General features: G+C 40.9%; 1 protein-coding gene across 5 annotated transcripts in view; it reads left to right on the top strand.

Annotated features, from left to right (window-relative positions):
- Window positions 1-12,750, top strand: part of DOCK8 (dedicator of cytokinesis 8) — a 249,155-nt gene that overhangs the window by 134,985 nt on the left and 101,420 nt on the right. For all 5 annotated transcript variants that reach the window (XM_017883739.1, XM_017883759.1, XM_017883744.1 and 2 more), the window contains one exon: window positions 11,495-11,612. In XM_017883739.1, coding sequence (XP_017739228.1) covers window positions 11,495-11,612 — 118 coding nt within the window. The remainder of the gene's footprint in view (window positions 1-11,494; window positions 11,613-12,750) is intronic.

Raw genomic sequence — 12,750 nt, 5'->3', positions numbered from 1 at the left:
TTTTGTCAATCTTAAGTTTAAGAAAAAATTGTAGAGTAAAAAATTTTGGTTTGGGTCCCTTCCCACCTTCCCTTGCTTCGTCACTTTCCTTAAGCCTCTAAGCATCCAGATCTTCCCCACAGCAGTGCTTCCTGGTCAGTGATTACCCTCTCCTCTTTTTATCTCTTTTCTTCACACGCACCTTCAGTCCATAAATCCAAGCTTTTTGTAAGGAGGGAGGGTAAGTAAACTAATTCATACTAAGGTGAGAGTGAATTATATATAAACCTCTTAATATATTAAATCTACTAAGCAGTGTTTCAGAAGGAAATTTGCTAACATGGACATCTTACTTGAAAAAAATTCAATTAGTTCAACAAAGTATGGTTTAGAAATCATTTTCTATCAGGACTGGGGAGAGATTTTTTTTTTCTTAAAGCAGTTAGGTTTCCCCAGCAGATTTTGAATGCTTGGATATTTGTGATTCTTTCCTATGGGAATCTGATCTGGATGAGACCGAAGACACATAAACCCTCTAGCTTTTCCTTTGGGTCTTTGCTATTAAAAACTAGTTTGGACTTAAACAAGTTAAGTGTGGTTTTAAGGATGGCTCCTTTCAACCCATTCTAAAAGCTAGCATTCTTGAGGTTCTTCCTTTATTTGCCAAAAAGAATGCTGGTTTTCCAATCTCTCACTCAAAAGGAACTTTTACTTATCTCATAAAAAAGAGTGGGATGGAAATTAATGTAATAGAAAAGGTATACTACAAATATGGCAGCTGTATTTAATCAATTTATGTTCAAAGATAAATTAGTAGTAGTAATAAGAGTTGTGCTGTGTAAAATCACCATATCTCATGTTCAAATTGCAGATTATCAGTTGAAAAGCGTGGATTGTTTTCCCCTGAAAGAAATCTTTTAACGTGGTACCATAAGAGACATTAAGGCTGGCTATTGTTTTATTTCTCTCTCTCTCTTTCTGTCATTTGATTTCTGACTTTGAGTGGATTTTTTTAACATTACAAAATCATAGAGAAAGAATATTGGATCATTTATTGTAGAGTTTTTAAACAATTTGATACCATTGTGTTTCTGGCGTCATAACTGCATTTGCTGTTTGTGAGGGGTGTAGAGGTCCCTGATGTTCAGTGTACAGTACCAGCATTTGTACAAAACATTGCAGCCTGGCCTGTGGAGGACAGGGGTTACTCAGGGGCAAGCTGCTGCTTGCGATAATACCCCCGGTGCCTCCTTCTAATCTTGCACCGTTTCCCAGGGCAGACAGCCTTGTGGGGCTCTGACTGGTGCCCTGGAGCATGCTTCACCTTCCATTTTTCTTGCTCTGATTTCTGAAGACAGAATGTTCTCTTCACCCTGCACATCAGGAGTTTTCCTTCTGTTTTCATTTTTCACTGGTTCCTTTGTGAATTTGCACTTTGATCTAACCTAAAACATTGGAAACAGGAATAAACACAAATAATGGCATGAGGCCGTGGCCACAGAATGACAAGACAGGACACAGCAAATAAATAGAATGAGAAGGCTCATACATTTCTGTTTATTTATTTACTTACTTATTTCTTGAGACAGGGTCTCATTCTGTCACCCAGGCTGGAGTGCAGTGGCATGATCATAGCTCACTGCCGCCTTGAACTCCTGGGCTCAAGTGATCCTCCAGCCTCAGCCTTCTGAGTAGCTGGGATTACAGGCACATACCACCATGCCTGGCTAATTAAAAACAAAATTCTTTTGTACAGATGGGGTCTCACTATGTTCCCCAGGCTAGTCTCGAACTCCTGGGCTCAAACAGTCCTCCTGCCTTGACCTCCCAAAGTGCTGGGATTATAGGCCTGAGCCACTGTGCTCAACTCCTTCCCATTCTAAAAAGTGTCTAAGGCAGTTATGGAGATTATATAACAAAGTATAAAATTTCTGAGTGAAAGGAAAATAAGGAGAGAGAAATAAATGTAAATGTGTATACAGCTAATATGTACACAGAATGTTTTGTAAGGCCTTTGACAGTTCCTTTAAAAATCATCTGCAGGCCAGGCACAGTGGCTCACGCCTGTAATCCCAGGAGTTTGGTAGGCTGAGGTGGGCAGATCACTTGAGGTCAGGAGTTCAAGACCAACCTGGCCAACATGGTGAAACCCTGTCTCTACTAAAAATACAAAAAGTAGCCAGGTGTGGTAGCATGCACCTGTAGTCCCAGCTACTTGGGAGGCTGAAGCAGGAGAATGGCGTGAACCCAGGAAGTGGAGGTTGCAGTGAGCTGAGATCGCGCCATTGTGCTCCAGCCTGGGTAACAGAGACTCCATCTCAAAGAGAAACAACAACAACAACAAAAAAAACACCTGCAAATTTGAGCTGCCTAGCAGCCAAGCAAAAAAGGGAATCACAACGATAAGATTCATATGTCTGCCAATTTAAAAACAAATCAGTTCTCTTGGATCAGTGCTTCTCAAACTGGAATGTACATTTGAGACACCTGGTGCATGTTAAAATGTAGGTTCTGATCTAGCAGGTCCATGGTGCATTTCTAACTGGCTCCCAGGCAATGCTATGCTGATGCTGATGCCGACATTGATGCTGCTACTCCCTGGACTGCCCTTTGAGTAGTAAAAGTTTAGCTCACTCAAAAAAACCTCATAGTTTATTTGGAGTAACATCCCTTTAGCCCTTTAGCCCTTGTAAATATTTTAAGACTACATTACAATAAAGTTCTGGTGAGTCTAATTGTTGAGCAGAGAGATTGTTTACTTCAGAGCACCTGGATTTGAATGTGCTGTGCCACCTGCTGCTGTCTTACCTGGTACAAGTTAACGTATTCTCCTCGCATCTCAGTTTAATCGTTTTCTGAATGAGACTAATAGTAGTACCTGTCATAGATGCTTACAACGGTGCCTGCGTAGAGTAAGAATGAAATAATGTTAGCTATCTTTTATTATTACATTTAAAATAGATTTTGCTGGCAGTGAAATATGAATGATAAATTAAAATCATCTCCTCAACTCTTTTCCTTTCGTAAGTACCTTAAAAGAATGTATCTAGATTTGCAATTTCATTCTGAATCCTTGAATAAAAGACACCAGATAAGCAGAAGATATTACTGACATTAGTAGGCATTTGAAGTTCACTCGGATGGAATCAGTCTGTTTACAACAAATTGCTATAGAGAGTAAAAAGCACCAACCTTTTCCGGTAGTTTTTGAATGTCTGCATCTTTGTTCATGCAGTTGGCTTTGCTGCATTTCCACTTCAGTAAATAGGTCATCAATTCTTTGGCTCTGTCTTTGAAAAAAAAAAAAAACTACAGAGGGTGAATTTTAAAACACAAATAAAGAAAAGAAATTACTTTGAAATTGCCAAAATTGTTTGGCTGAAAGAGCTTATTTAGAAAAACAGAGCTTTTTATGTATAAATCTGTTTCAGTGGTGGTATATCAGAATTGCGTGTTGCTAGTAGTTTGCTATCAAACCAATGCTTGTGTTTCAAGCTATTAAAAAAATGAACAAAATAGGCCAGGTACGGTGGCTAATGTCTGTAATGCCAACATTTTGGGAGGCCAAGGTGGGTGGATCACTTGAGGTCAGGAGTTCAAGACCAGCCTGGCCAACATGGTGAAACCCTGTCTCTACTAAAAATACAAAAATTAGCCAGGCCTGGTGGTGTGCTCCTGTAGTCCCAGCTACTTGGGAGGCTGAGGCAGGAGAATCGCTTGAAGCCGGGAGGTGGTGGTTGCAGTTAGCCGAGATCATGCCACTGCACTCCAGCCTGGGCAACAGAGCAAGACTCCATCTCAAAAAAAAAAAAAGAAAAAAAAAAAAAGAATAAAATAGAAACACCGATTTTTCTGGTATTTTATACCTTCCCCGAATATCCATACCCAAGGCATTTTTAAGATTTCCCTAAGCTGGAAGCAGCAGACCACATGTTATTTAAAACATATTAAGATGTACCTACTGCCTCCTGTATCATGTATATTTTCTATATAATTTTATAACAATCTGCAAAGTAGCAGGAAAAAACTTTCGCCTTTAGATTAAACTCAGAAGAGTTGCCATTGGCTAACTGAAAACCTTTGCATGCGATAAGCATTTAGTTAAAAATTTATTAATTTTGGTTTTGAGGTTTTACTTTTCATATTTTTAGAACCAATAACTTTTTGTGCAATCCTAAGTTGTTCATCGATCCTAGGTGCAGTGTTTGTCATCCTGAGAGCTTCAATGGCCCTGCCAAAACCTCAACCTCAGCTCAGAGTAGGAAATGGTCAAACACTCAGTAACTGGTAAGCAAATGGATTTCAGTCACTAAATGGAACTGGAGGAATGGAGTGCTCCCTCAGAAAGAGCATTTCAGCTGGTCACAATGGCTTGGGCTTGTAATCTTAGCACTTTGGGAGGCCCAGGCATGAGGACCACTTGAGCCCACGAGTTCGAGACTAGCCTGCGTAACACGGGAAGATTTCACCTCTACAAAAAGTAAAAATAAAAAATTAGTCAGGCATTGTGGTGGCTTGCACCTGTAGTCCCAGACACTTAGGAGGCTGAGGTGGAGGATTGCTTGAGCCCAGGAAGTTGAAGCTGCGGTGAGCTGTGATCACGCCACCGCACTCCAGCCCAAGCGACAGAGCGTAGACTCTATCTCCAAAAAAAAAGAGGCTGTGAGAGAGGAAGGCAGGGGGATGTTAATCAGAGAGATATAGAGTCTGGGAGAGACTGAAAGAGAGGCAGAGAGAAATACACAAATTAAAGACACAGACTGAGAGAAATGGAAAAATGAAGAGTGGATCCCAGAGAGATTGATTGACTTCCCAGGTAACATACAGTATCTCACAATCCTGCAGAGTGTTTAAAGTTGCATTTTAAAAGGCATTCAGTTGGTTCACACAATCCTGGTAAGAAGATCATCTTAATTAGTATCATATTTTGTGGTTTTCAAAGCAGTTCTTAGGCATCATTGCATTTCAGACTTGGCTCCAGCCCTTTTATTACAGGTGAGGAAATTCACTTGTTCACCTTACATTTGTAGAGCATTTTGCAATTTTTTGAAGGACATTTCCACCCATTATCTAATCACAAGTCTCCATAAATCCCATCTCCCCTGGTATAAAAGCAACTTAAATTACAGGTGCTACTGAGATTCACAATGCAGCCCACAAAATCAGCAAATATTTTTTCTTTGTTTCCTCCTTTTTTAAAAAAGGCGTATATTTGATATTACTACTTTGTTTCAGGCTGTATATTGAAATAACAAAAATAAAACCAAAATTGACACCAATTTTATTTCAAAATAAAATCTACTTTTTTCACTTTCCCACATCATCTTCTAGCTGCTAGCCTTCATGCATATTCAATTTTTGCATATTTACAGCCCTGTCAAAGATAAAATTTTATTTTCTGCATTTTCACTCAACATTATACACTGAGTATTGGCCATTTAACTCATCTCAGTCCCACTTTCAAAGAGATACCCAGGAAATAGAAGCAACAAGGGTTATTCGACCTTAAACAACTACAGATGATACTCTGGCTCTCTTTGGGATTTTTAAGGCCCTGTAAGTAAAATATTATCAGATTACAGAAGGCTTGGGATTCTGGCTTTATCACATGACTGATTGGTCCTCCATGTTCTCCTTGGCAGATGTGGGAATCAGTGACACAATGTTTTTTACTCAGAACATGGTTTAGCTTACCATCACCAGGAATGGCCAATGCATACGCATTCGCACTGTGAAGGTTTATTTGCACCTCCACTCTTCTTAACCAAGCTTTTTCACAGAAGAAATAACCCCAACTTCATGAACCCTATTCCCATGACCTATTTGCCAATCTGTTAAAATAATGGCCAACTCAAATGATCAGTAATGATTGACTCACTATGACATCATCCATCACCTTTGTCACTGGAAGCCCATTTGCCTTGAAGAGTGCTGCATCTTCCGACTTTGCTCCAGCAACTTCAGCTCCTCATTAAATCCCTCCCTGTAGGTCATCCCTGCAACCAGTTGACACTGGAGCTCAGCAGCCAGCTGATGAGGGCCTTCACCCCTCTTGTCGAGCTGCTCCTCTCTCCTCTCAAAGCCCTCTTTCCGTCTCTCCTGCTGGCTGACCTAGAAGCTCAGCTAAAGAGGTGTTCAAGGTGTCTAGTTGCTTGAACAGGTGGCCCGTGTGCTTTTTGCTGTAACGCACTTGCTCCTTGAGCTCGGCTCCAAGCTGTAGAAGACCATGGGACAGCACATTGATGTCATCTTGGGAATAAGTAACAGGGTCAGGTTTTTCTGTTTGTTTCCTTGCACCAGATAAAGAGTAGGATAAATTTGGGAGAAGCCAAAGTGATGTTTTTGCATTGTGGCTTTGAATGATTTCCAGGTCCCTTGGTTAACCTGTTCTCAGCAAAGGAAATAGAAGATGGTCCCAAGAAGGTGAGAACAGAGTGTTTGGCTGAAAATTTGATCTAAAAATGACCAGATTCCACAAGTTAACCCCAGAGCTGCTCAATTACAGCAGTTTAAAAATAAGTTGAGGACTCGTTGCTAAATCAGTGGAAAGAATTTGGAGTTTCCAAAATAGTTTGTAATCAAGAAAAGCCATCTGACGAGGCCTTGGAGGGGAAATTGCTGATGAATATCAAATGCCCAGTTCTCTATGTGGTGATATATGTGACTGAAGAAAACTGCTTTTGTCCACATTTGGAGAAAGATAAGATTATACTAAATGCCTGGCACAGACACTGGACCTTCAGTTACTTAGAAAACTTTCAAAATAACTTTGCCGTAACAAGTGGCAAATTATTAAGGTTATGGGCTGTCCTCTCAAAAATACTTAGATAACATGATTCTCTGGCTAGTATGAGATACTTAATTTATCACATATGAAGCATATGAGCCTGTTTATCAGTTCGTTAATAATTATTCTTATCTGGCTTGGACTCCGGGTTACTGGTCATGCAGGCAGATCTTCCCTCCCAAAAGAAAACATTGTTATTCTTTTGTATTCATTTCTTTAAAAGCATGCAGATTTAACAAAACATATTACTTAGCACTCTTACTGATTTAGAAATGTGATGACCCTTAGGAAATGCATCTCCTTAAAAGAAATTCCAGGCAAACTCATTTAACCTTCCTGGGAGTTAGTTTCCTGGCCTTCAAAAAATGGGATGTTGGACCAAATTATCTTGAGTTTCCTTCCAGCTGTGTGCTCGGTAGGGAGTGCTGGCAATATGGGGCAGGACACTGAATATCTGTGGTGGTGATGTTTGGATACAGGGGTGAGCAACCCCTTTGGAAGCAACGGGCGAAATTGCTGAGCAGTGGTGGGGGTGCATGGGAATGGGTGGCGGTGCCCTGGTATTGGAGTGTAAGAGACGAGTGTGGTGAGAGCAGTCTGGCAGGGCTACTACTGTTATGATTTACACAGTCCCTTTCAGCCAGCTACTTCAAAGCACCTTCACAAACTTTGGCTCATTATGCCTTCAAACACAGCATTCAAGAAAGGTTGATTGGCGTCTTTTAATTAATTCAAACATGATGAAGCTGAGCTTTACAGAATATAAAGGGATTCCTCCAAAACTATGCTGCACTGCAGAGGGGCAAGATATATAAAGTGTTCACCACAGCTTTCTAACTGAAACAAGGAAATAACCTAAACACTTATTTTTAGAGGAGACCAGTGTAAATTATGGCATGTTCACAACATGCAATGACACACACTCATTAAAATCATGTTTATTAAAAACAGTCACATTGGGGAAATGGTCATAACTGAACAACATTTGGTGGCATAAGAAAAGATAAAACTTTGTACATACAGTATGACAAAAATGTTTAATGTGGCCGGGCATAGTGACTTACGCCTATAATTCCAGCACTGTGGGAGGCCAAGGCAGGAGTATCACTGAAGGCCAGGAGTTCAAGACCAGCCTGGGCACCATAGTGAGACCCTGTCTCTACAAAAAATTTAAAAATTACCCAGGTGTCATGATGCATGCCTACTATTGTAGCTACTTGGGCGGCTGAGGCTGGAGGATCACTGGAGCCCAGGAGGTCAAGGTTGCAGTAAGCCGTGATCACACCACTGCACTCCAGCCTGGACAACAGAGTGAGATCCTGTCCTGTCTCAAAAATTGGAAAAAAAAAAAGTTTCATGTGTAGAGGGGAAAAGGCTAAATGGAAATGTGTTAAAGTCTTAACAGTGATCCTCTTCAGTGCAGTGGTACAGTGGGTGTTGCTATGCTTTTCTTTGTACTTTTATGTACTTCTAAGTTATGCAAGGTTAAAAAAAATGGGCACACGTTACTTTCATAATCATCTCTGAATATGATAATCATATGATTATGAAAGAGGGAGTGTGTGTGTGAAAGTGGAATGGACCAATTAAATAGAATGGTAGGGAAGACCTCAGAAGATATGACATATGAGCTGAACGCCAAAGATGAGAAGAACCAGTCATTTAGTGAATGGAGAAGCACTCTGGGGAACAGAGGCACGGAGGAAGGAAGAAGTTTGGAATGTTCTAGGTTTTGAAAAAAGGCCAGCATGGGAGAATGGTGAGAGATAAGGTCAGAGCCATTGCCAAGGGCAAGATCATGTAGGACCCATGATAAAAAGTTTGGGAAACCCTTGTAGGGGCCTGACATAATTTATTTTACATTTTTGAAAGATCCTTCTGACCAGTATATGAAGAACATTGTAAGAGGCAAGTATAGAAGTCAAGATCTATTGAGAAGGCGTTGCAGGGGTCCAGGTGAGAATGAGGGTGGTTCGGAGTGGAGAGACAGGGACAAGGTAGGTTGGAGTGTGGGTCTGACTTGCTGGCTGTGTGGAGGAAATAATTATCATAATAACTATCATTTACGTTTTTAGGGGGCCATGTAACTTCAGTATGTTCTCAATGTTCACATTTATAGGTTTACAGACTTTGTACTTGATAAGGTACAGAAGTAAATCACTTGTCGTAAATCATGCGTTTAGAAGCATATGTCATGCTTCTATTATAGTAATGATAATAATAGAAGTCTACTGCTAGTCATAAAACTTATCTGTTCAGAGAAGGCTTTTTTTTTTTTTCTCAAAGAAGTCTTCTAGGTTTCAATTGTTGCTCATTAATGCTCACCACAGCCCTTTGAGGTCAGCACAATTATGCTTTGGAAAAGCTTTGGAAAAGCTAAGTAACTTGCCAAAGGCCATGCAGCTAAAAGAAGCAAAAGCAGAATTCAAATCTCAGCTCTCTGCCTCCAGAGAGAACACCCTTTACCCCTCTCTGATACTACCGCTCAACAGACATTAGCTCTGCTTTTTTGATTGGTGGCAGTGGAGATGAACAGAAGTGAACAGTAAGCAGAGAGAGGTCTGCACCCCACACACATCCCTGCACCCCAACTGTAAACTGTCTGCCATCATCATTTACTATATCCATGTACACTCCTGACAGCATCAGTGGCTCAGTCGTATCCACCTGCATCAGGGTTTTAGGCTGCCTCAGTTTAGACAGAGCAAGATTCGGGAAGTGCTGCTAAGGCAGCCAATGGTTGAGTAGAAACAGCACTGTACTGGATCTCTGCCTGCTCTGTGGCTCATTCATCATGTGTCTCATCTTTAAAAGTTAGGGCTCAGTCTAGGTGCCTCCTGGCCTGAGCACCCCAGAATTCTATGCTAATCCCTTTAGTGTGACATGGCCTGTCGTCTACTTTTCTGGGAAGACCGTCTACACCTCACTGGTATTTGAAGCTCACTGAGTATTGTCATATATCAACCCAGAAAGTCACAGGGTACAGCAGCTCAGACTCGCTCCCAGCACCAGGCCACCCCCATTCTGCCTCCAGGGAGTCACCCAAAATAGAGAGATGGGGGCAAAATAAGACCTAGGAATGCTATTTATTTGCCTCCACGGTCTTTGAACTTGCACATCCAATGTAACAGCTCCTGTGTGTTCTTGATTGTTCCAATTATCATTTTTCCTCTTGAATACCTGAGAGCATTCACTATTTTGCAAGAGATTTGAGTAGAGAATCCCTGTGCCCTAACTTTTCTTTCCTTGATGTGGGATGTTCTTCTGTAACTAAGTAAGTTTATCTCAACGTTTCCCCCAGGTAATTTCTCAGAATGTTAAATTCATAAAATGTACCATGAAAGGATAAATAAATGGAAGGAGTTCTGAGGTCAAAACATTTGGGGAAAGAAGAATCTTTCTCCTTCTAAGGCATTCTCAGTGCATAGTAACTTGTTTATCTCTCTTCGCCCTGGTCTTTCTCAACCACTTTTGCTCAACCCCCCACCTTCCCTACACACTTGTTAACACTTTGCAGAACACTAGGGCTCTGTGGGATGGGCTGGGAAATGCAGGTTGACATGCCACTGTTAATACCTAGAAAATTAAGGCAAACTTGTCCCTGAGAGATGTCAGGATAGCACAGTGTGAAAAGGCCATGCTTATCAGGGCTCTTATCTGAGAATACAGTGGTTACAAGCATGACTCTGGAACTAGACAGTCTGGGTTCAATTCCCAGCTCTGCCATTTAGTTATATAATAGGGGGTGTCTTACCTAACATCTCTGTACCTCATTTGTTCCTCACTTGTGACATGGGGATGATGACAATGATAATAGTCCCTACCTATAGGATAGCTATGAGAATTAAACAAATTAATAAATATGAAGTATTTGGAACATTGGACTGACTCAGGATAAGGCCTGTTTAAATGTTAGTATCATTATTGTTTCTGCAAGCCAGGAATATACTTCATCAATTATGTATACACTCATTCCTTCATTCAACAAATAGTTACTTACTACTACTATGTCCCAGGCACTATTCTAGCTGTTGGAGATACATCAGTGAATCAAAACGTCAGAGAAAACCCCTGGCCTTGTGGAACTTACATTTTAGTGGAATCTACTACTAATAATGCAAATAGAAAGAAAAATATATGCAAGTTACCCAGGCACTGGGTAGCCTAGTGCCTGTCCTATAATTGTCAAATGGATGGATATATTATTCATATTGTTGTTGTTATACAGTAATTGAGTTTGGAGGTTTGAGCTGTCATCTTAAATAAGAACAGAAAGCTAAGCCAATACGAGTGCCATGCCAGTAAGAAAAGGAAACTGCTACATAAAGATTAGGAAGGAAAAAAGAGAAGAATAACATTAGGCCATCATCTATGGCCATGAGTTTTATTTAAAACGAGCTGGACCTTTTTTGCTTTCTTTATCTGTGTATCAGAGATACAGTTACCTCTAGGCAGATTTCCACATTCCAAGACATTAAGACTTTCTAAGCTGCCACAGACACATCTTTACTTGTAGCGAAACAGAGAGCAATGGAGGTTATTTTCAGATGACTGTAGCTGAAGAGGAAGAATCAAGTAGTTCACTCCCTCCAATAATAATTCACTTCTTAGAGGAAAAACTTCTTTAGAAAAAGCACCCCATGAATGGAAGTCTCAGCATTCACTGAAGAACTTAGTTAAAATAAACTCTAGACCTTTTTCATTGATTCTGTATATCTTCTTTTCCAGAAATCTTCTCTATGTCTACCCACAGAGGCTGAACTTTGTTAACAAACTAGCATCAGCCCGGAACATTACAATAAAGATCCAGTTTATGTGTGGAGAAGATGCTTGCAGCGCGATGCCGGTAAGGAGGGAAATGAACATTTGCCTCAAATCAGGGTGGTCTGCACACCCCTGTCAATTCACAGGAACCAAGTCCAGGACTCATCAGTGTCCGTCTATTGCAAGCCAACACTGCTCAGCATGTGCAAGGGCTTCTGTCCCCAGGATATCGATGGGGAAACAGGGTCAGTCTTACCTGACAATCTCTTCCTTAACTTACTCCGTAGTGAACTTGGAACATACAGATCATTTTAGAGGATTAAAAAAAATCATAAAGTCTTTCCATACTGCCCATAGGACTACCCCACTCTAAAGGCATACAAAGTAAAGAGATGGCTCAACATGTGCACCGTGTTTGCTCAGTGTCTTCCATGCACACACTGTACACACTGTGTTATACGCACACTGTGTTACACACTTACCCAAGCCTCGGACCACAGTGCTAATAAATACAAAGTACTGCCTAGTAATTATAAACACATGCCACCTCCACACCTTCTAGGAGTGGATCTTCGTCCTGAGGCAAAATATAAATCAGATTATGTATATATATGTATATACATGTATGTGTAAATGAAGTGAGCTCCAAGGAACTTAAAATACCAGAATTTATACTTTTTAAACCATCTCCTACTAAATGAGATGGTGGTTAGCTATTACTATTTCCCATCAGTCATAGAATTCAGTTAATATAACTTTCTTTTTTTTTTTTTTTTTTTTTTTTTTGAGATGGAGTTTCACTCTTTTTGCCCAGGCTGGAGTGCGATGGCTGCAACCTCCGCCTCCCAAGTTCAAGCGATTCTCCTGCCTCAGCCTTCCAAGTAGCTGGGATTACAGACGCGTGCCACCACACCCAGCTAATTTTGTATTTTTAGTAGAGATGGGGTTTCACCATGTTGGCTAGGCTGGTCTCATACTCCTGACTTCAGCTGATCCACACGCCTCCACCTCCTAAAGTGCTGGGATTATAGGCGTGAGCCACCGCACTCAGTTAATATGCCTTTCTAAAAAAGAAAAAACCTTTCTCCTAATGTCCCACCTGTCTTCCCAATGCAAGGTGTCTTGAGACAGTGGTGGGGTCCTCTTAGTCCTCTCTGCTCAGACCCCCGGCATGACGCTGCCAGGAGTAGCAGGTATGCTTGTGCAGATCCTGTGGCAGC

The sequence above is a fragment of the Rhinopithecus bieti genome, unplaced genomic scaffold (genome assembly GCF_001698545.2).
Source record: "Rhinopithecus bieti isolate Rb0 unplaced genomic scaffold, ASM169854v2 scaffold_641, whole genome shotgun sequence".
NCBI lineage: Eukaryota > Metazoa > Chordata > Mammalia > Primates > Cercopithecidae > Rhinopithecus > Rhinopithecus bieti.
This window is presented reverse-complemented; position numbering and strand designations above follow the sequence as displayed.